At 46.4% G+C, this 22,666-nt stretch overlaps 1 protein-coding gene across 3 annotated transcripts in view; it reads left to right on the top strand.

The window, feature by feature from the left end:
- Positions 1-22,666, top strand: part of LOC129695394 (probable ATP-dependent RNA helicase DDX60) — a 139,440-nt gene that overhangs the window by 58,158 nt on the left and 58,616 nt on the right. For all 3 annotated transcript variants that reach the window (XR_008723153.1, XM_055632303.1, XM_055632302.1), the window contains exons 12-22: positions 3,451-3,632; positions 4,764-5,019; positions 5,416-5,594; positions 6,651-6,815; positions 7,785-7,934; positions 10,959-11,078; positions 12,897-12,992; positions 14,867-14,982; positions 16,004-16,134; positions 21,334-21,443; positions 21,952-22,056. Coding sequence is in view for 2 of the 3 variants with exons in the window: in XM_055632303.1 (XP_055488278.1) it covers positions 3,451-3,632; positions 4,764-5,019; positions 5,416-5,594; positions 6,651-6,815; positions 7,785-7,934; positions 10,959-11,078; positions 12,897-12,992; positions 14,867-14,982; positions 16,004-16,134; positions 21,334-21,443; positions 21,952-22,056 (1,610 nt within the window). In the remaining variant the exon portion in view is untranslated. The remainder of the gene's footprint in view (positions 1-3,450; positions 3,633-4,763; positions 5,020-5,415; positions 5,595-6,650; positions 6,816-7,784; positions 7,935-10,958; positions 11,079-12,896; positions 12,993-14,866; positions 14,983-16,003; positions 16,135-21,333; positions 21,444-21,951; positions 22,057-22,666) is intronic.

Below are 22,666 nucleotides of genomic sequence, written 5' to 3'. Positions count from 1 at the left end.
GTCTTTGGAATGTGGAAAGAAACTTGAGCACCAGGAGGAACCCCACGCCGTCTCAAGTAAAGACACAAAGTGGTGGAGTAACTCAGCAAGTCAGGCAGCATCTCGAGAGAACATGGATAGGTGACTTTTTGGATCGGGACCCTTCTTCAGACTGAAGACCGATCCAAAACATCACCTATCCACGTTCTCCAGAGATCCTTCCCGACCCCCTGAGTCACTGTCACTTTGTGTATTTTATTTGTAAATCAACATCTGCAGTTCCTTGTGCACTCATTTTAGCGTGACAGGTAGATTGTTCAGACAAAACACAAACAACGCCCATGGTCAGGATCAAATCCGCATTGCTGGAGCTATGGGATAGCAGCTTTAACATAAGACCATAAGATAGGAGCAGAATAGGTCACTCGACCCATCAAGAATGCTTCGTTAATCTATCGCGCCTTATCTATTTTTCCCCTCTCAATCCCATTCTCCTGCCTTCTCCCAGTTATCTTTGACACCATTACTAATCAAGAATATGTCAATCTCCGCTTTAAAAATACCCAATGACTTGACCTCCACAGCCGTCTGGCTATAAATCCCACAGATTCACCACTCTTTAACTAAAGAAATTCAATCTCATGAGTCATCTCCATATTACCCCAAAAGGGTTAAGGGATATAGGAATAAATCTTCATGCATGGATACAACCTTGATCTTTTGGAAGCTGAAGCAAGTTCAAGACCCAATATGGGCTCCTCCTGCATCTATTTCTTGGTGTCTAACCGGGCAACCCTGGTGTGGTGTGTACTTTGTCTGTCATGCACTGAAGTACAGTTCAGTACTGGTATCACTACACATAAACACTTAGATACCTATGAGATAAGCATCTCAGATACAGTGCAAATATATAGCAGTAGTACACTGAGACGGTGTACAGAGTCACCAGTTCGGCGTATTTTCAAGATCCAGTTGGTATAAGTGCAGGGTTCTTGACCTGAAAATGAAGTCTGTTGCCCTGGTTTGTTGACATTTCAATCACCACAGAGTGAATTCAGCATATCAATCAGGAAGGGCGGCACGGTGGTGCAGCTGTAGAGTTGCTGCCTTACGGCACAATAGACCCGGGATCGACCCTGATTATGGGTGCTGTCTGTATGGAATTTGTACATTCTCAGTGTGACTGCATGGGATTTTCTCTGGGTGCTCCGGTTGCCTCCCGCATTCCAAAGACGTGCAGGTTTGTAAGTTATTTGGCTTTAAATTGTCCCTAGAGTATAAAATAGAACTAGCGTACGGTGTGATCATTGGTCGGCACGGACTTGGTGGGTCGAAGGGCCTGTTTCTACGCTGTATCGCTAAAACTAAAACAAAACTAAAACTTACTTTGTCTCCTCCCTATAATGAGGCCACAGGTAACTGGAGGAATAGTACCTCATATTCCTCTTGGGTAGCTCACAACCCAATGGTATGAATACTGAATTCTCAAATTTTAGAGAACTACAACCCCTCCCCTTTCTTCCTCACCCTTCTCTCCCCTGTGCCCCACCTGTGTTAATTCTGGCCAAATTGGAGCTGCCAGGACAATAAAATTGAGTAAAGGCTTCTGTGCTGCTAGGCCATTTTGGTCAAATTAAAATGTGCCTTTGCAGAACTGGGACAAGCTGCTGAATGGTGCCAGTTTGTCTGTGGCCTAGATGAGAGCTGCAGGGAAAGAATGGGACATCTGCAGTTTCTTACAATTGGATGTAAATTGCATGGAACTGATTGGGTGAATGTAAACCAGACGTACACATTGTAAATCTATCCATCGCAGGGAATAGACTTCTGACCGACATACACTACAAATCCACTGACTCACATGGCTATCTGGACTACACGTCTTCCCACCCAGCCCCCTGTAAGGACTCCATCCCCTACTCCCAATTCCTCTGCCTACGCCGCATCTGCTCCCAGGATGAGACGTTCCACACCAGGGCATCGGAAATGTCCTCGCTCTTCAGGGAACGGGGATTCCCCTCCTCCACCATAGATGAGGCTCGCACCAGGGTCTCTTCCATACCCCGCAACACTGCCCTCTCTCCCCATCCCCGCACTCGCAACAAGGGCAGAGTCCCCCTAGTCCTCACCTTTCACCCCACCAGCCGGCAAATACAACAAATAATCCTCCGCCATTTCCGCCACCTCCAACGTGACCCCACCACTCGCCACATCTTCCCATCTCCCCCCATGTCTGCCTTCAGCAAAGACCGCTGCTTCCGCAACTCCCTTGTCAATTCTTCCCTTCCCTCCCGTACCACCCCCTCCCCGGGCACTTTCCGTTGCAACCGCAGGAAATGCAACACCTGTCCCTTCACCTCCCCCCTCGACTCCATTCAAGGACCCAAGCAGTCGTTCCAGGTGCGACAAAGGTTCACCTGTATCTCCTCCAACCTCATCTACTGCATCCGCTGCTCTAGATGTCAGCTGATTTACATCGGTGAGACTAAGCGGAGGTTGGGCGATCGTTTCGCCGAACTGTCTATCATGTTACAGTGTTAGGGAACTGTCTATCATGTACAGTGTTAATCAATATTTGTTATTGGACTGTATAGAGACCACCACCATGTGGTTTGGCCCCTCAAGGTTCTGGGACCTATAAAAGGTAGCTCGCACAAGGTCCGATGTTGATCTTCTGGAAGAACGCTTAGGACTGCGTGACCTTCTGGAGTGTCACTGCTTGCACGAGGCTAGAAGGGCTTGGCCAGGCAGATACAAGGATCGAACCCGTGGTGGTTAGGTATAGTAGTGGGGAACTGTTGTGTTATTCAAAATAAAGTTTAGTTGCGCAAGTGCTTGATTCAGTATTTTATTGACTGAAACTAGACTGAGGGGGGCTTAGAACGAGCTATTTACACCTGGATTTGCATCTATTTCTCCTCTTCCCCCTCCCCTTCTACCTACATTCCAGCTTCACAATTTGCAACACTTCAACCCTTTTGTCTCACACCTTCTGAAGAAGAGTCCCAACTCAAAACGTCCACCATCCTTTTTCTCCAGGGATGCTGACTGACTGGCTGAGTTACTGCAGCACTGTGTTCCTATCTTCGGAAACCAGCTTCTGCAGTTCCTTGTTCCAGCACTTTGTGTCTATCTTTTGTTTCACACCTTCTGTGTTTGCATCTCTGGCCCCCCCTCTGCCCCCCAAACCCCCCCCCCCCCCCCCCCCACTTGTATCAAGCTGTAATCTGGCAGGTTTTGCTCACTTCCAGATTTCTTCTCCGTCCCCACCCCCACCTCTGCAATCAGTCTGAAGAAGGGTCCCAACCCGAAACGTCACCTATCCATGTTCTCCAGAGATGCTGCCTGACCTGTTAAGTTACTCCAGCACCTTGTGTCTTTCTTTGGTAAACCAGCATCAGCAGTTCCTTGCTTCCACGCAATGTGGTGACTGTTTGTTCACTTTCCTCCCTTTGGCCCTGCCCCACAAAGATCCAGAGGAGAGGAAAAAGATGTTACGGCAGAAACAGAAGCTCGTTGTGTTCGAGAGGCTTTATGCAGAATCTCTGAATGAAAACGCAGAGTTGAGGATTGTCACTGATCCAGCCGAGGCAGCGAAGACCAAGTCTAAATGTCCGCCGCATCCCAGCAAGGGGAAGGGCATGAAGCCGGAGGTAAGACCAGCGGCCCGTGCAAAACTCACATCATATCCCTGACGTTTCCCAGCCTCCCTTCAACGCCTGACAGCGTCCCACCAGCGGGAGGGGGGTATACGGTTCATAGTGAAAGGAGCAGAGTGAAAGGAGCAGAATTAGGCCATTCAGCCCATCTAGTCTATTCCACCATTCAATCATGGCCGATCTATCTCTCCGTCCTAATCCCACTCTCCTGCCTTCTCCCCATAACCTTTGACACCTGTACTAATCAAGAATCTATCTCTGCCGTAAAAAATATCCATTGCCTCGGCCTCCACAGCTTACTGTGGCAAATAATTCCACAGATTCACCATCCTCTGACTAAAGAAGCTTCTAGTTTTCTCCTTCCTAAAGGAACGCCCTTTAATTCTGAGGCTGTGACCTCTGGTCCTAGACTCTCCCACTAACGAAAGCATCCTTTCCACGTCCACTCTATCCAAGCCCCTTGCTATTTGGTAAGTTTTAATGAGGTTCCCCCTCATTCTTCTAAACTCCAGCGAGTACAGACCCAGTGCTGTCAAACGCTCGTCATATGTTAACCCACTCATTCCTGGAATCATTAAAGGTGGAAGAGAGGTGAGGGCAGGACAAAGCGTGGCAAGTAACGGGATGAAGGAGGGGGTGGGGGGTTGATAAGCAGATAGTTAGACGTTTTGGGTCGGGACCCTTCTTCATACTGTCTCCTCGTTCTCCAGAGATACTGCCTGACCTGCTGAGTTACTCCAGCACATTGTATCCATCTTTGGTAAAAAAAAACAAACAAGCATCTGCAGTTCTTTTTTTCTACACACACATGGACACACACATATGAATTCACTCACACACATAGAATCACACGCACACACAGAATCGCACAGTCACACACAGAGACACACGCCAAATCACACACCTACACACCCACACCCACATTATCACAGCATCATCTCCCCTGTCTGACCCAAGATTCCCGCTCCTGACTCTTGATCCCAGTTTCAGTGTTACAACTGTTGTTTCCTTTCCCCTGCATCCACCCCACCCCCACCCCCACCCCCACCACCACCGGACCACTACACTCCGCGGATGTGAACTGCTGCATATGCACGTTTTATAATAACCTCCTTCTGTAAACAGAAGAAGAAAAGGTCTGAATGCATCATCGAGGATCAGAAAAAGAAAAAAATGTTGGAGGAGGAGAGGAGGGCGAAGGAACAGTGGAACTTCATTCAAGAGACCCTTGGGAAAGACACAACTCAGCCCATCGAGGAGAGGATGAAAACGCTGGACAAATTCCTGAAGACTTGTGTTAGTGATCAGGTGAAATTTGATGCAGAGATGGAAGGAGTTAAATACTGCTATAAAGCATGGGAGGAACATTACAGATCTACAGGTAGGAACCATACACCCACCCTCTGCACACCTTGCCCATCCAATAACAGAGCAAAAGCACAAAAAGTGCTGCAGTAACTCAGTGGCTCAGTGAGTTCCCTCTCCTCCCCTACCTCCTCCCCCTCTTCCCCCCTCCCCTACCCCTCTCTCCCACCCCACTCTCTCTCCCTCTTCCTCTGTCTGTCTGTCTCTCTCTCTCTCCCTCTCTCTCTATCTCTCTCTCTCTCTCTCTCTCTCTCTCTGTCTCTCTCTCTCTCTCTCTCTCTCTCTCTCTCTCTCTCTCTCTCTCTCGCTGTCTCTCTCTCTGTCTCTCTTTGAAATGTATGACCTGCTTTGTGAACAATGAATTGAAGCACATTACGGTAATGTTTGTATCTGCTTTCAATGTTCTGAGCAGCAGAGCCCTTGAAAGACGTGAAAAATGCAGCCATTTTGATGCAAAGAATCCACACTGTTCTGGATCGATATGAGGAGCTGCTAACTCCTAAACAATTAACCCACCTGGCCAGTTACCTCCAACAACTCGGATTCCTCAACCTCAGAGATACACTGATGCAAAGAGTTGATACGCACCAGGTAAAGCACTTGGATAAAAGTTGTAGAATGGTACAGCACAGGACAAGACATTTGGCCTATGGTTCAACGCTTTCTTTAGTATCATGTGTACCAAGGTACGGTGGAATACTTTTGCGTACAGACCAGCAAGGCTATCACCATGTTTTCTCAGGCTACTGAACCATAAGGTCAGAAGGAATAGAAGCAGAATTAGGCCATTCGGCCCAGCAAGTCTACTCCGCCATTCAATAATGGCTGATCTATCTCTTCCTCTTAACCCCATTCACTTGCCTTCTCCCCATAACCTCTGACACCTGTACTAATCAAGAATCTAACTAGCCACCCTACCAACAACTTGAGAACAGTCCTAAACTATTTTCTACCTCATTGGAGACCATTTGACTTTACTGGACTTGCACTTAGCATTATTCATGCTATTCCCTTTAACATGTATCAGTACACTGTGGATGACTCGAATGTAATCATGTATAGTGTTTCCGCTGACTGGTTAGCACACAACAAGAGTAACTCAGTACACGTGACATTAAACTAAACACGTACATAAGCACAATCCCCTGGACAGTACAGAATGTACAGAACAGCCCACTGAGACTATATGCACAGATTGCCAGGTTTTGCTGCCTCTTTCACAGTCCCAGCTACAGCTGGCCATAAAGGCCCATTGCAGCCATCGCCTCCATTCCAGTCGTCCCGTGAACTGTACTCCCTCTCCTCGCCCGACCACCTTCAGACTGAGAGACAGGAGGCAGAGAAACCAGAGGTATGAAAAGGTTCAGAACAAATCAGAGCCTGCACCGATGGCCAAGGTATGGTGGAGCCCGCAATGGTCCATTATTGGCTGTGGGAGAGATGATAACAAAGGGATACATGGATGTGAACAAGCAAGATGAACTAGCAAGATGACTAGGGTGGGGAAGGGGTGGAGAGAGAGGGAACGCAAGGGTTACTTGAAATTAGAGAAATCAGTATTCATACTGAATAATGAACGTACAACATCCGAATTATATTCACCCCTATTGCTCAAGATCATTAAACATGCTACTCCGCTGTGTTTAGCTGCAGAAAGAGAAGGAAAACAAGTCGCTGGCAAGAGATCCCAAGTTTCCGGTTGGATTAGGAGCAGCCCGTTTCCAGCTGAAGCATATGGGTCCTTTTCTAATCCGGGATGTAAGGAATGATCCTGATCCCAGGGTGAAGCATTTCATACCAGACACCTGGCAGGTAACTCCCTACAAACTGCAGATGTCAGAAACCTGACACAAAATCAGACTCAAAATGTGTAGGAAGGAACTGTGGAAGCTAGTTTACACTGAAGATAGACACAAAATGCTGGACTAACTCAGCGGGTCAGGCAGCATCTCTGGAGAGAAGGAATGGGTAGCATTTTGGGTCGAGACCCTTCTTCAGACTGAGAGTCAGGGGAGAGAGTGACTAGCGATTTGGCAGCGCAAGGTGTGAAAATGGCAGATAAAAGCAGCCGATGATTAAGGCAATGTAGAATGGTTCATTGATAGCTGAGGGGAAGGTGACAAGGAGGCATACAATCAGTCAAATTCATCAGAAAGCAAGTGAGACTAGTCAGATAATTAGGATGGGGGAAGGATGGGGAGGGAAGGAATGCAAGGGTTACTTGAAGTTAGAGAAATCAAAACTCATACTCATTTCGCTGAACACCTCCGCTCAATCTGCCTACGCTGGCCCAAGCAAAATATGAGGTGCTGTTCCTCCAATTGGTACTGGGCCTCACACTGACAATGGAGGAGGCCCAGGATAGAAAGGTCAGTGTGGGAATGGGAGGGGGAGATAAAATGTTTGGCAACCTCAGTCCGCCTAGTCCTATCCGATCTCTGTCCAAGACCCCGACAATCCTTTCAGGTGAGGCAGAGGTTCACTTGCACCTCCTCCAACTTCATCTACTGTATCCGCTGTTCCAGGTGTGGACTCCTATGTATCGGCGAGACCAGGCGCAGGCTCAGCGATCATTTTGTTGAACACCTCCGCTCGATCTGCCTACCCCGACCCGGTCTCCTCTGACTCGTCATCCATAAACTGCAGATGCCAGAAACCTGAAACAAAGTTAGAATAGAAATTTGCTGGAAGTGATTCAGCTGGTCATTTTGCGTGGTTTTTGTAAACTGTTATCCACAGTTCCTTGCGTGTAACCAATGTTTCTGCCTGGTTGGGTTTCAGAGAGAGCTGCTGGACGCTGTGGATAGCAATGAATCTGCAGTCATTGTTGCTCCCACCTCGTCTGGTAAAACCTACGCATCCTATTACTGCATGGAGAAAGTGTTGAGAAGCAGTGACGATGGCATTGTGGTCTACGTGGCACCCACCAAGGTACGTGACCTGCTGGGAACACCATGAAGACAAAGATGGGGCTAGAGGACTTGCACCATGAGCAACCTCTGTCCCACACCTCCAGTTGGTCAGAAGTTCCTCAAGAGCACATTGAATTCTCCAAAGACAGACACTAAAATGCTGGAGTAACTCAGCGGATCAGGCAGCATCTCTGGAGGCAAGGAATGGGTGACCTTTCGGGTCAAAACCCTCCTTCAGGCTGAGTGTCAGGGGAGAGGGAGACATAGAAAATAGGTGCAGGAGTAGGCCATTTGGCCCTTTGAGCCTGCATCGCCATTCACTATGATCATGGCTGATCGTCCAAAGTCAGTACCCCGTTCCGGCTTTTTCTCCATATCCCTTGATTCCCTTAGCCCTAAGAGCTAAATCTAACTCTTTCTTGAAACAGGGATAAGGAAAGGTAAGATGTGACACATCAAAGCAGATGATGATTTAGGAAATGTAGAATGGTACAGTCACCAGACTGAAAGTAGACAGGTGGTGGGGTGGGGGGGGGGGGGGGGGGGGGGGGGGGAGGGGGGGGGGGGGGGGGGGGGGGAGGACAGGAGGGAGGCACCTCCAGAGATGCTGCCTGATCCACTGAGTTACTTTGTGTCCGTGTTCACTATAAACCTGCATATGCAGTTCCTTCCTACATACGTTATTCCCTTTATCCTGTATCTGTACACCGTGGGCGGCTTGATTGTAATCATGTATAGTCTTTCAGCTGACAGGTTAGCGCGCAGCAAAAAGCTTTTCACTGTACCTCGGTACATGTGACAATAAACTAAACTATCCAATTTTGAGATAACTTCCCCCACGTCTTTAGCCTTTGTCACCACTGACTCCTCGTCTGTCTACAAGCCTCCCTTCACCTTTAGACTTGACTTTAGACTTTAGAGATACAGAGCGGAATAAGCCCTTCAGCCCACGGAGTCTGTGCAGACCAGTGGTCACCTCACACACTAGCACTATCCTACACTATCCTATCCTGAACACGATGCCAAGCTAAAAGAAGCACAAAGTATTGGAGTAACTCAGTGGGCCAGGCAGCATCTCTGGAGAGCATGGATAGGTGACGTTTTGGGTTGGGACCCTACATCAGACTTGTCAGAAATCACCAGTCTGAAGAAGGATCCGTAACGCAAAACGTCACCTACACATGTTTTCCAGGTCCCACTACCTGTGTTTGGCTCATATCCCTCTAAACCTTCGCTACATGTATCTGTCCAAATGTATTTTAAATATTGTTATACTACCTGCCTCAGCTACCTCCTCTGTCAGCTCGTTCCATACACACATCATCAATGATTGAAAAAGTTGCCACTCAGGCTCCTATTAAATCTTGCCCCTCTCACCTTAATCTTATGTCTCTCACTGATGAAGACCAATGTGCTGAAAGCCTCCTTGACAACACTACTTTCAAGGAACCATGTACCAGCACCCTTAGATCATTCTGCTGAATCATCCTACCATAACTAGAGAACATTGCTGAACTACTGTCTACCTCTGTGGTGACCCCCGGACTACCCTTGACCAGACTTTGCTGGCTTTACCTTGCACTAAACGTTATTCCCTTATCATGTATCCATACACTGTAAATGGCTTGATTGTAATCAGCCATTACATTGAATTGTGTTTCCGCCGACTGGATAGCATGCAAAAAAAAGCTTTTCACTGCACCCTGGTACATGTGACAATAAACTAAACTGAGGCTCTATCAGTTGTTATAAGTGTGAAATTCACAGCACCAAATTCAGGGACAGTTTCTTCCCAGCTGTTATCAGCCAACTGAACCATCCTACCAGCAACTAGAGAGTGGTCCAGAGTTACCATTTACCACATTGGAGACCCTTGGACTATCTTGAATTGGACTTTACTAGTCTTTATCTTGCACTAAACGTTATTCACGTTATTCCCTTCCTCAAGTACCGGTACACTGTGGATGGATCGATTGTAATCATGCATTATCTTGCCACTGATTGGTTAGCAAACGACAAACGCTTTTCACTGTATCTGTGACAATGTGACATGTGACAATCAACTAAACTCAACTCTGCAATACTCCCCAGAACCCTGCCATTCACTGTGAAGATCCTGCTGTGGTTTGACTCCTTTTGACTTGTTTTCTCATTGTGTTTTTGCATTAATGCCATTGACTTGGCTTCCAGTTTTGTTTTGCACAATTGTCTTGTTTTTGAACAGTCTTTGTATTTTTGCTGAATATGTTACCATTTATATTTCCGTGTGTTGTCTATAAGCCTGTGATGCCGCTGCAAGCACGGTTTTCATTGCACCTGTACCTCACGGTACTTCTGCATATAAGTTCTTAAGCTAGAGGAGCAGAATTACTCATGTGCAGAGAAAGGTTTCCACGTATATTTATGCTAAAGCAAGCCGGCTGACAAATGTTAACCTCAGTCGGCCGTTCTTCAAGGTTACATGTTGTAAAATGTATATGGGTTGCTGTTATTTATGAACCCTCATGCTTAGTATTCCTGGGAATCACTTTGCAATCTCAGAGTCATCCACTTACTGTTTGAATCTTCCAGAGACCGAGTAGTCAACAGGAGTCAGTGGAGATAATATTCTGGCTCTGTTCTGATATTTCATGCTGTTTATCACCTTCACCTCTGTTCCAGTGCTTATACTTGCTACCAGTTAAACTATGCCTTGATTTTTAAACTCACAGCTATGCTAGTAACCTCCCCTGCAACGTCATCCCCCTGTCTCTGTAATCTAGTCCAGTCCTATCTCAGACTCTGCTTTCCTCCAAATCCAGCATCTCGGCCAACCCTAAATGTAACCATTTCTTCACCATGTTTACGTTCAGAAGTGATAGGAGCAGAATTAGGCCATTCAACTCATCAAGTCTACTCCACCAATCAATCAAGGCTGATCTATCTTTCCCTCACAACCCCATTCTCCTGACTTCTCCCCGTAACCCTCGACACCCGTACTATTCAAGCACATGACAAATATATGTCAGGAAATTCAACTTGACTTGACTTTTCTCTTTGCCAGGCTCTTGTCAATCAGGTAGTAGCCAGTGTCTACGGGAGGTTTACCAAGAACTTACCTCAAGGAAAGGTGGTGTGTGGATGTTTCACCAGAGACTATCGGAGCAACGTCGATAATTGTCAGGTATGCTTCATTGATATGAGCTGTCATGGTTTATTGAAAGTGGAGGAGTTGTCAATGGACTTGAGTCATAGGGTCATGCAGCGTGGAAACAGGCCTTTCGGCCCAACCTGCCCACACCGACCCACATGCCCCATCTGCACTAGTCCCACCAGCGCTTAGCCCATAACCCTCTAAACCTCTCCTTGTTTGACCTTCATCGCTCAGGATTTCGAGATATGAGGAGAGGTTGGACAGGCTGGGACCGTTTCCCCTTAGAGCAAAGGAGGCTGAGAGATGACATGATAAAATTATATAAACTTATGAGAGGGGCATCGATAGTGGAGAAGCCAGATTACATGGTAGAGGTGTCCAAAAGTCGAGGGCATTGGTTTAAGATGAGAAGGAGGAGGTTTAAAGTGGATCCGAGGAAGTAAATCTTTTACATAACGAGTAGTTGGCATCTGGAATGTGGTGCCAGCGGAGATTGTGGAGGCAGGACCAGGAATAGTAGTGACTTTTAAAAGACCATTGAGTCTGAAGAGGGGTCCCGACCCAAACCGTCGCTTATCCATCTCCTTCAGAGATGCTGCCTGACCCGCTGAGTTACTCCAGTACTTTGTGTTGTAAGGTTCCAACATCTACAGTTCCTTGCCTCAACATTTAAGAGGGATCTGGAGAGGTGCATGTGTACCAGTAAAGGTGAATGGGCGATATGGAGAGGTATAGAATTAATGCAGGCAAGTGGGGTTTGTACAGATAGTCATGATTGTTTGCACAGATGCAGTAGGCTGAAGGGCCTGTATGACTCTTATTAGTCGAGGGTGGCACAGTGGCGCAGCAATAGTTACTGCCTTGCAGTGCTAGAGACCTTGGTTCGATCCTGACTGCGGGTGCTGACTGTATGGAGTTTGTACGTTCACCCTGTGACCGTGCGGGCTTTCTCTCACACTTCAAAGACCTACAGGTTTGGTGGTTAATTGTCTGCGGTAAAGATTGTAAATTTCCCCCAGTGTGTAGGATAGTGCTACTGTACGGGGTGATCACGGGTCGGTGTGGACTCCGTGAGCCAAAAGGCCTGTTTCCCCGCTGCATCTCTAAACTAAACAAAACCAAAAACTAAACATTAGAGCTATTATGTACCATCTACAAAATGTTGGGTAGTCTTTCGCCCAGGTTGCACCACTGCCCATCCTGTGACCTCTACCTCTAGGAAGGGAAAAGTCTTGAATTGCATGGGACACCCCATCTTGCAGGTTCAGCTCCATCCTGTGTGGTGCCAGGGGGCACAGTGGCACAGCTGGTAGAGTCACTGCATCACAGAGCCAGAGACCCAGGTTCGATCCTGACCTCGGGCGTTATCTGTGTGGAGTTTGCACAGGGAGTGGATGCGAAAGTGGGATAACATGTAAACAAGGGTGAATATAATTTGGCTCACAATTCTGAATATGCTGAATATTGATTTCTGTAATTTCAAGTAACCCTTGCATTCTTTCTCTCTCCGTCCCTCCCCACCCTAATCCTCCTGCTAGTTCCACTGCTCGCATCCATGTATCCCTTCGCTATCACCTCTTCCACACCCAACAATGGATCATTGTTGGCTCCACCTTTCCTTGGTGATCGGTGCTAGCTTTGATCTCTTCATACCTCTAGTTGCCCTCTCCCTGACTCTCAGTCTGAAGAAGGGTCTCGACCCGAAAAGTCACCTATTTTCACCAAAGATGCTGCCTAATCCACTGAGTTACTCCAGCATTTTGTCTCTAAAACTCTAAGCTTCAGCCATGCCAATGTGTGTTTGTCTGTCATTATTGGAAGGACTGATATTTTTCACTTCATCCACAGATCCTGATTACAGTACCACAGTGCTTAGAAATTCTCCTGCTCTCTCCCCCAAAACAAGACTGGGCAAAAAAAATCCAATATGTGATTTTTGATGAGGTAAGAAATTAGAATCACTAGTTTAGAGATACAGTGTGGAAACAAGAATTTGGCCCACCGAGTCCACACCGAACATTGATCACCCTTGTACTGTGGTGCAGCAGTTAATTTGCTGCTTTACAGCGCCAGAGATCTGGTTCGATCCTGATTACAGGTGCTGTCTGCACGGAGTTTGTATATTCTTCCTGTGACTGCGTGGGTTTTCTCCGGTTGCTCCGGTTTCCTCCCACACTCCAAAGACGTGCAGGTTTGTAAGTTAATTGGCTTCTGTAAATTGTCCCTAGTATGCAAGTTCTGAAACTGGAATAACATAGGATAACAAGTATGCCTCTTGTCACCTTCCCCACAGCTAACAACTACAATTACTTGATCATCATCAGCTTTGATCTGTCATTTTCAAACCTTAACCTCCCACATATCTCTAGTCTCCCTCTCCCTTGACTCTCAGTCTGAAAAAGGGTCTCGACCTGAAACATGTAAACCAATATCTGCAGTTCCTTACTAACAGAACCTGTGTATGAGTTCCGGGTGCCAAAGGGCCTATTTCCATGCTGTATCTCTGAACTAAACTAAGCTAAACACCTTTTCACACTAGTTCAATGTTTTCCCAACTGTGTATCCTTCACACTAAGGGCAATTTATAGAAGCCAATTAACTTGCACGTCCTTGGTGCGTGGGAGGAAACCGGAGCACCCAAAGAACGCCCACGTGGTCACGGCGAGACCGTACAAACTCCGCACAGACAGCACCCATAGTCAGGATTGAACCCGGGTCTCTGGCGCCATGAGGCAGCAACTCTATCGCTATGCCATCCTAAATCTCATTTAATTCTTCCCCACATTATCATCAACTCTCCTGCAGATTGCTACACTCACCTTCACACAAGGGACAATTTCCCACCAATTGGGATGTGGAAGGGCACCGGAGCATCCAGGCAAAACCTACGTAGTCACGGGGAGAACGTGCAAACTCCACACAGACAACACGAGAGGTCGGGATTAAACCTGGATCTCCAGAGCTATGAAGCAGCAGTACTACCAGCTGCACCAGTGACATTTATTAGTACATAGATTGCTGAATAATAATTGCCATTCTCCTGCCTTCATCCCATTGCCTTTGACGCCCTTTACTAATCAAGAACCTGTCAAATTTCTATTTAAAAACCCAATGACTTGCCCCCACAGCCATCTGTGGCAATGAATTCAACAGATTCACCACCCTCTAGTTAAATAATTTCCTCCCCATCTCCAATCTAAAGGTATGTCCAATAAATACTGAGGCTGTGCCCTCTGGTCCTAGACTCACTAGTGGAAACATTCTCTCCACATCCACTCTATTCAAGCCTTTTGATATATGGACATAGAGTCAGACCATTATGTGGTGAAGACGGAGCAGAAAAGGGTACTTTGTTCCAGCTGATCCTATGCATGTTTATCTTCCCATTCACCTCCATAAACCACTCCATGAACCCCATTCCCTCTTCTGCTCCTATTAAAATTGGTGATGGCTTCCAATACCACTGGAGTTTAGAAGCATGAGGGGGGATCTCATTAAAACTTAGCGAATAGTGAAAGGCCTGTATTGAGTGGATGTGGAGAAGATGTGGAGAGAGAGTCTAGTACCAGAGGACGCAGCTCAGAATAAAAGGACCTTCCTTTAGAAAGGAGATGAGGAGGAATTTACTTAGCCAGAGAGTGGTAAATCTGTGGAATTCATTGCTACCAAGGCCAAATCATTGGGTCGCTCCATAGATGCCTCCTCACCCGCTGAGTTTCTCCAGCATTTTTGTCTACCTTCGATTTTTCCAGCATCTGCAGTACTTTCTTAAACCTTTTGGTTGACGTAAGTTGAAGGATTTTGACCTTGTGTTGCAGGTGCATTGCCTGGGTGGAGAGATTGGAGCAGAGGTTTGGGAACATCTGCTGGTGATGATCCGTTGTCCATTCCTTGCTCTGTCAGCAACTATCAGCAATCCTCAGGATCTCACACAGTGAGTCTAGCTGCACTTGCTCTGTAGCTGTAACACTATAGTCTTCTCTTTGAACCGGCTGTTGTAAGGTCATAAGGAATAGGAGCAGAATTAGGCCATTCGGCCTATCGTCTACTCCGCTATTCAATCATGGCTGATCTTTTTCTCCTAACACCATTCTCCTGCCTTCTCCCCATTACCCATGACACCCGTATTAACCATAGTACTAATGACACATGTACTAATCACCTGTACTAATCATCTGTATGAATCACACGTACTAATCACTGCCTTCTCCCCATAACCACTGACACCTGTACTTGTGTGTGGCTTGATTGTATGCGTGCAAAGTATGATTTGACTGGACAGCTCCCAAACAAACTTTGCCACTGAATCTTAGTACATGCAACAATAGCAACCAATCCAAATGGGGTTGGCACTGGAGAGAGGGATAGCCATGATGTTATTGAGTGGTGGAAGTAGGGGTTCCACTCCTGTTCTGCTTCTTGCATAGGAAGGAACTGCAGATGGTGGTTTGAACCTAGGATAGACACAAAATGCTGGATTAACTCAGCGGGACAGGCAGCATCTGTGCAGAAAAGGAATAGGTGACGTTTCGGGTCGAGACCCTTGTTTGGACTGGTTCTTGATATGGCCCGCTACCTGGTGATAGAATGCAAGGAACACAATCCCATGATCATGTGCTGGTCTTGTGTTTAGTTTAATTTATTTCAGAAAGACAGTGTGGAAACTGACCCTTCGGCCCACTGAGTCTGCACTGACCAGCGATCACCCACGCACTAGTTCTATCCTACACACAAGGGACAATTTAGAGAAGCCAATTAACCTACAAACCTGTCAGTTTATGGAGTGTGGGAGGAAACCGGAGCACCCCTGAAGGAAACCTATGCGGTCACGGGGAAAATGTGCAAACTTCGTACAGACAGCACCGGTAGTCAGGATCGAACCGGGGTCTCTGGCATTGTAAGGCAGCAACTCTACCGCTGCGCCACCTTGCCATGCTGTATTGTGTTGTTAACAGGTGGCTACAGTCGGTGAAGGACTACTGGGAAGGAGCAGAGTGCAGTCCTGAAGCATCTTCTTCAGCGAACTCCAAGACCAAGAGGAAGATCAATCGACCCACTGAGAGGCAGTCCTTCAAAGTGAGACTCGGTATGGACCACAGCCCAGACGGGGCATTGCAACAATGTAATACTAGGAACTAAAACGCACCTTGAGTGCTTCAAATGAAGCAGAAAAGTAAGGTTGTGAATGGACGTCAGATGCTTATATATGTTTAAAGTGGGGATAGAGTTGTAGAGTCATATAGCTTGTAAACATAGAAACATAGAAAATAGGTGCAGGAGTAGGCCATTCGGCCCTTCGAGCCTGCACCGCCATTCGATATGATCATGGCTGATCATCCAACTCAGAATCCCATCCCTGCCTTCTCTCCTTACCCCCTGATCCCTTTAGCCACAAGGGCCACATCTAACTCCCTCTTAAATATAGCCAATGAACTGGCCTCAACTACCTTCTGTTGCAGAGAATTCCACAGATTCACCACTCTCTGTGTAAAAAATGATTTTATCATCTCGGTCCTAAAAGACTTCCCTCTTATCCTTAAACTGTGATCCCTTGTACTAGACTTCCCCAACATCGGGAATAATCTTCCTGCATCTAGCCTGTCCAACCCCTTAAGAATTTTGTAAGTTTCTATAAGATCCCCCCTCAATCTTCTAAATTCTAGTGTGTACAAGCCGAGTCTATCCAGTCTTTCTTCATATGAAAGTCCTGACATCCCAGGAATCAGTCTGGTGAACCTTCTCTGTACTCCCTCTATGGCCCAACTTGCCCACACCGACTAACAAGGCTCATCTACACTAGTCCCACCTGTCTGTGTTTGGCCCATAGCCCTCTACCTATCCTATCCTGCACCTGTCTAAATGTTTCTTAAAAATTGTGATAGCACCTGCATCAACTTCCTCCTCCAGCAGCTCGTTTCATACACCCACCACCCTTTGTTTAAAAGTATTGCCCCTCAGGTTCCTATTAAATCTTTCCTCCCACACTTAAACCTAAGTCCTTAGTTCTCGATACCCCTACTCTGCATAAGACTGCATTAACGTTATCGATGAGCTTATTACATCTGCTAAATAATATGTAAATGGAAGTCATCTCCAACACAAGAAACTCCACCTTTCTATTCCTTTATGGAATACAGAACCAGTGCATTAACCCTATGTATGCTTCTCTTGATCTTATACACTATAAGAACACCTCTCATCCTCCTGCGTCCAAGGACTAAAGTCCTAGCCTGTTCAACCACTCCCTATAGCTCAGGCTCTTGAGTCCTGGAAACATCCTCGTAAATCTTCTCTGAACTCTTTCCAGTTTAACATCTTTCCTACAACAGGGTGACCAAAGCAGAACACAATACTCTAAATGTCATCTGTCCATGTTCACCAGTGATGCTGCCTGACCTGTTAAGCTATTCCAGCACTTTGTTGTTAAGTGGTTAGTAACATTGGAAATAAGGAAATGCTGTATTTGGTACCCCTGTAAGTGTGCTATAGTTTGCTGAAATTCCCCAAACTAAATTTTGATAGCAGTATTTTTCCTCCATTGATGCCATTGCATCAATTGACTGTCTAAGCCTCGTGTTCACAATACTGCGGATTAAAGCTCCTGTGACAACCAGTGCATAATTGGACAAATGACACAGAGCTGAATATTTAATATTCAACATTTCAGTGGATATATTTAAGGCAGAGATAGATAGATTTGTGTGGGTGTCAGTGGTTATGGGGAGAAAGCAAGAGAATGGGGTTAGGAGGGAGAGATAGATCAGCCATGATTGAATGGTGGAGTAGACTTGATGAGCCAAATGGCCTAATTGTGCTCCTATCACTTATGATCTTATGTGGCTGTGCCAATGTCTTGTATAGCTGTAACCTCCCAACTTCTCTACTCAGATAGATAGATAAATATTTGAAAAATAAAGGAATGGGGTTGGGGGGGGGGGGGGGGGGGGGGGGGGGGTGCTGGTACAGAAGAGGGGGTGAGGCCAGCATAGATTATCCATGATTATACTGAATGGTGGGGCTGATTTGAAGAGAATAGTAGCCCATTCCTGCTCTGCCTGTCCCGTTGAGTTACTCCAATTTTTTGTGTCTATCTTTGGTTTAAACCAGCATCTGCAGTTCCTTCCTACTTATTTTCCTATGTTCTTATAAAATAATGAATTAATTGATTAAAAGATACATTAGAGCATTGAAACAGGCCTTTCGGCCCACTGTGTCCACGCTGGGCATTTACCAAGGGCGACAAAGGTAATTGGGAGAAGACAGGAGAGTAGGGCTAAGAGGGAAAAATAGATCAGCCGTGATCGAATAGCGAATCAGACTAAATGGCCTGAATGGCCTCATTTCTGCTCCTATGTCTTATGGTCAGCTATTCACATTAGTCCTATGTTATCCCACTTTTGAAACCACTCCCTACACACTAGGGACAATTTACAGAGGCAAATTAACCTGCAAACCCGGAGGAAACCCTCGTGGTCACAGGGAGAACGTGAAACATCTAGAGGGACACGAGTCAGGTGCAGACACAGTAGCACAACCGGTAGAGCCGCTGCCTCGCCAGGTCAGAGACCCTGATTCGATCCTGACCCCAGGTGCTGTCTGTGTGGAGTTTGCACATTCTCCCTGTGACCGCATGGTTTCCACCCACATCCCAAAGACGTATATGTTTGTAGGATGATTGGCCACCTGTAAATTGCCTCCTCGTGTGAAGGTAGTGGATGAGACAGTGGGATAACATAGAACCTGTGTGCATAGGTGATCGATGGTCGGCATGGACTCGGTGGGCCGAAGGACATGTTTCCGGGATTTATCTCTAAACTAAACAAAATGGAATAATGTAGAACTAGTGCGTACGGATGAATTGGTGTTCAGCTAAAGTCCCTGTTATTGTGCTGTATCTCTAAACTAAAACTAAATGGAACTTGCTTGGACGGGGCATATTGGCTGGCATGGAAGAGTTGGGCTGAAGGGCCTGTTTCCTTGCTGCATGACTAGGTCTCTAGGACTCTACTTTCTTCCGCCAATCCCAGTAGCAACAGGATCCACATTCTCATTACTCTCTGGGCTACTTTTGAATTCCCTGTTGCATTTATTAGTGACTCGAATAAAGGAACTTTTTTTTACCTCTTCAATAGACAATAGGTGCAGGAGAAGGCCATTTGCCCCTTCGAGCCAGCACCGCCATTCAATGTGATCATGCTGATCTTCCCCAATCAGTACCCCATTCCTGCCTTCTCCCCATATCCCCTGGCTGCTATTTTTAATAGCCTCTCTTGAAAGCATCCAGAGAACCTGCCTCCACCACCCTCTGAGGCAGATAATTCCACGGACTCACAACTCTCTGTGAGAAAAAGTGTTTCCTCGTCTCTGTTCTAAATGGCTTACTCCTTATTCTTAATCTGTGGCCCCTGGTTCTGGACTCCCCCAACATTGGGAACATGTTTCCTGCCTCTAGCGTGTCCAAGCCCTTAACAATCTTATATGTTTCAATGAGATACCCTCTCATCCTTCTAAACTCCAGAGTGTACAAGCCCAGCTGCTCCATGCTCTCAGCATACGACAGTCCCGCCATCCCGGGAATTAACCTTGTAAACCTACGCTGCACTCCCTCAATAGCAAGAATGACCTTCCTCAAATTAGGGGACCAAAACTGCACACAATACTCCAGATGTGGTCTCACTCTGTACAATGTGAAACCATTTATTTTTGATGTGAAACCATTTATTGTTTTCATTATTGAACTTGAAAGTATTTTGAAACAGGAAGCTGTGGTTTTGTTATGTACCAAAGGACGTAAATTAATCGTACCCACTGCAAAGATGAGTCATTTAGAGTCAGAGGCATAGAGACATACAGCACGGAAACAGGCCCTTCGGCCCAACGTCCGTGCTGACCATGGTAATCTCATTTGCCCGTATCAGGCCTCTTAAATCTTACCTATCCAAGTTGGTGAATAATAGAATATGGGAACAGTTGATGGGAATGTGGGGAGAATCAAATAAGGGGATTAGTGTAAAATTAGTATTTGAAACATTAGCTAATTTTCTCTCCTCATAAATGATGCATAACCTGCTGTTTCCAGCACTTGTTTTATGTCTGTTTTTCAATGTTAGTAGATCTGTCTCTCTGCAAATTTTCCTTTTCCTTTTGTGAGAAGCACGCTGTCCAAGTAACTTTGAAATGTTTTTATTAGACCACTCACCCCGGTCATTCCCTCTTCTCCTCTCTGCCATTGGACAGGAGGTATAGAAGTGTGAAAACGCACCCCTCCAGGCAACTGAACGATCCTTTCACCCGCTAGAGTGTGGTCCTGAACAATTTACCTCAGTGGAGAACTTAGAACTATCTTTAATCAGACATTATCAGACTTTATTGTTATATCATTGCACTACATATTGTACCCCTTATACTGGGTCCGTGCACTGTGGACCGCTTGATTGTAGTCATGTGTTATCTTTTCTTTGACTGGATAGCATGCAAACAAGCTTTTCACTATACCTCGGTACACGTGACAATAAAAACCCACAGCCATGGTGACAGGGAGATGGAGAACATGCCTTGCACCTGAGGTCAGGATCAAACCTGGGTCTCGGGCGCTACTCTGCGCCACCTATATACCTGTTTGTCTTTGAAGTGTGGGAGGAAACCGAAGATCTCGGAGAAAACCTACGCGGTCACGGGGTTGAACGTACAAACTCCATGTAGTTAGCATCCGTAGTCGGAATCGAGCCCAGGTCTTTGACGCTGCAAGCACTGTAAGGCAGCAACTCTACCACTGCTCCACCGTGCCGTCCAAGTACGTCAAGTGCCCGGGCTGACCGCACATTGGACTTTGAATAATGGTGCCAAAAATGGCGGCGCCCGCATGTGTAATATATGTAAAAAGGATTTCAATGTGCAGTTGCATATATGACAAATAAACAGATGATTGATGGTCGGTGTAGACTAGGTGGGCCGAAGGGCCTGTTTTTATCAAACGTTATCTTGTTTGTTTTCAATCATAAAGTTGTCTAGCCATATTGTCAGTGGCAGTGCCCTCAAATGGCGAAACAAGGAACTGCAGATGCTGGTTTACAAATGCTGGGATGAAAAGGGTCCTGAACCATCAACTATCCATGTTCTCCAGAGATGCTGCCTGACTCGCTGAGTTACTCCAGCACTTTTGTGCCTTTTTGGCCTATCGATCAGTCCTGAAGCTCTGTTCACACACTGCCACATCACTCATTGTTTAATCATTATGCCATTAATGGCTGCACATTGTGCTAATGGTATTTCCTGTTGCTTGCAGTCATTTACGGGGAACGGTACAATGACTTGGAAAAGTTTGTGTGTGACTTTGAAGGTGGTGAATACAAATTTGTGCCCTATCATCCCTGTGCTGCCTTAACAGTGGATCACGTGAGTAGCAATAGCTTTGGAAAAATACCAGATACAGTATTATCTTAGCACTCTGTCATAGAGTCATACTGCATGGAAACAGGTCCTCCAGCCCAACTTGCCCACGCCAACCAACATGCCCCATCTACACTAGTCCCACCTGCCTGCATTTGGACCATATCCCTCCGAAGTTAGTGGTGAAATAGATGAAATCAGTGAGTTGCGAGTGGGTGCAGGAGGTAGCACCAATGCAGTCGTCGATGTAGCGGAGGTAGAGTTCGGGGATAGGGCCACGGTACGTCTCGAACAAGGATTGTTCGATGTATCCTACAAAGTGGCAGGCATAGCTGGGGCCCATGTGCATGCCCATAGCTACGCCTTGTATTTGGAGGAAATGGGAGGATTTAAATGAATAGTTATTAAGGGTAAGGACCAGCTCCACTAGGCGGTGGAGAGCAGCAGGGGTTCCTGTAAAGATGGTCTGAAGTTCATTAAAGGGCATTTACAACGATGTGCTTTTGTCTTGCAGATTGTAAAGTACGGCATCCCGTCTGACCTAGCACTGTCTCCAGCTGAATGTCTCAGACTCTACGACACGATGTCAAATGTTATGCGGGGCTGGCCCAGGATGCAGGTAGGTGAAATGTGGAAGTGCCCGCCACAGGGGCTTCTGACACACAGGTTCATAAGGGAGAGTTAGATTGAGCTCTCAGGGCTAATGGAATCAAGCGATAAGGGGAGAAAGCAGGAACAGGTTACTGTTTTTGGATGTTCACCCATGATCATATTGAATGGCGGTGCTGGCTTGAATGGCCAAATGGCGTACTCCTGCACCTATTTTCTATGTTTCTATAAGTTCATAAGACATAGGAGCAGAATTAGGCCATTCGGCTCATCAGGTCTGCTCTGCCTTTCGATAATGGCTGATCTATCTTTCCCTCCCAACCCCATTCTCCTGCCTTCACCCTGTTACTTTTGATGCCCTTATCTAGAATCTAGAAACTATCAATTTCTGCTTGAAAAATACCCAATGTCTTGGCCTCCACAAAGGATAATGAATTCCACAGATTCATTATAGTGTGGCTAAAGAAATTCCTCCTCATCTCCTTTCTAAAGGTATGTTGTTTTATTCTGAGACTGCTCCCTCTGTGCCTAGATGCTCCCGCAGCTGGAAACATCCCCTCCTCATTCACCCTATCTCGACCTTTCAACTAAGCAATAGATTTCATCCCTCGTCTTGTTTC

This window comes from Leucoraja erinacea, chromosome 3, assembly GCF_028641065.1.
Source record: "Leucoraja erinacea ecotype New England chromosome 3, Leri_hhj_1, whole genome shotgun sequence".
Classification (NCBI taxonomy): Eukaryota; Metazoa; Chordata; class Chondrichthyes; order Rajiformes; family Rajidae; genus Leucoraja; species Leucoraja erinaceus.
The sequence above is the reverse complement of the archived record's forward strand: the minus strand, read 5'-3'. Positions and strand labels throughout refer to the sequence as shown.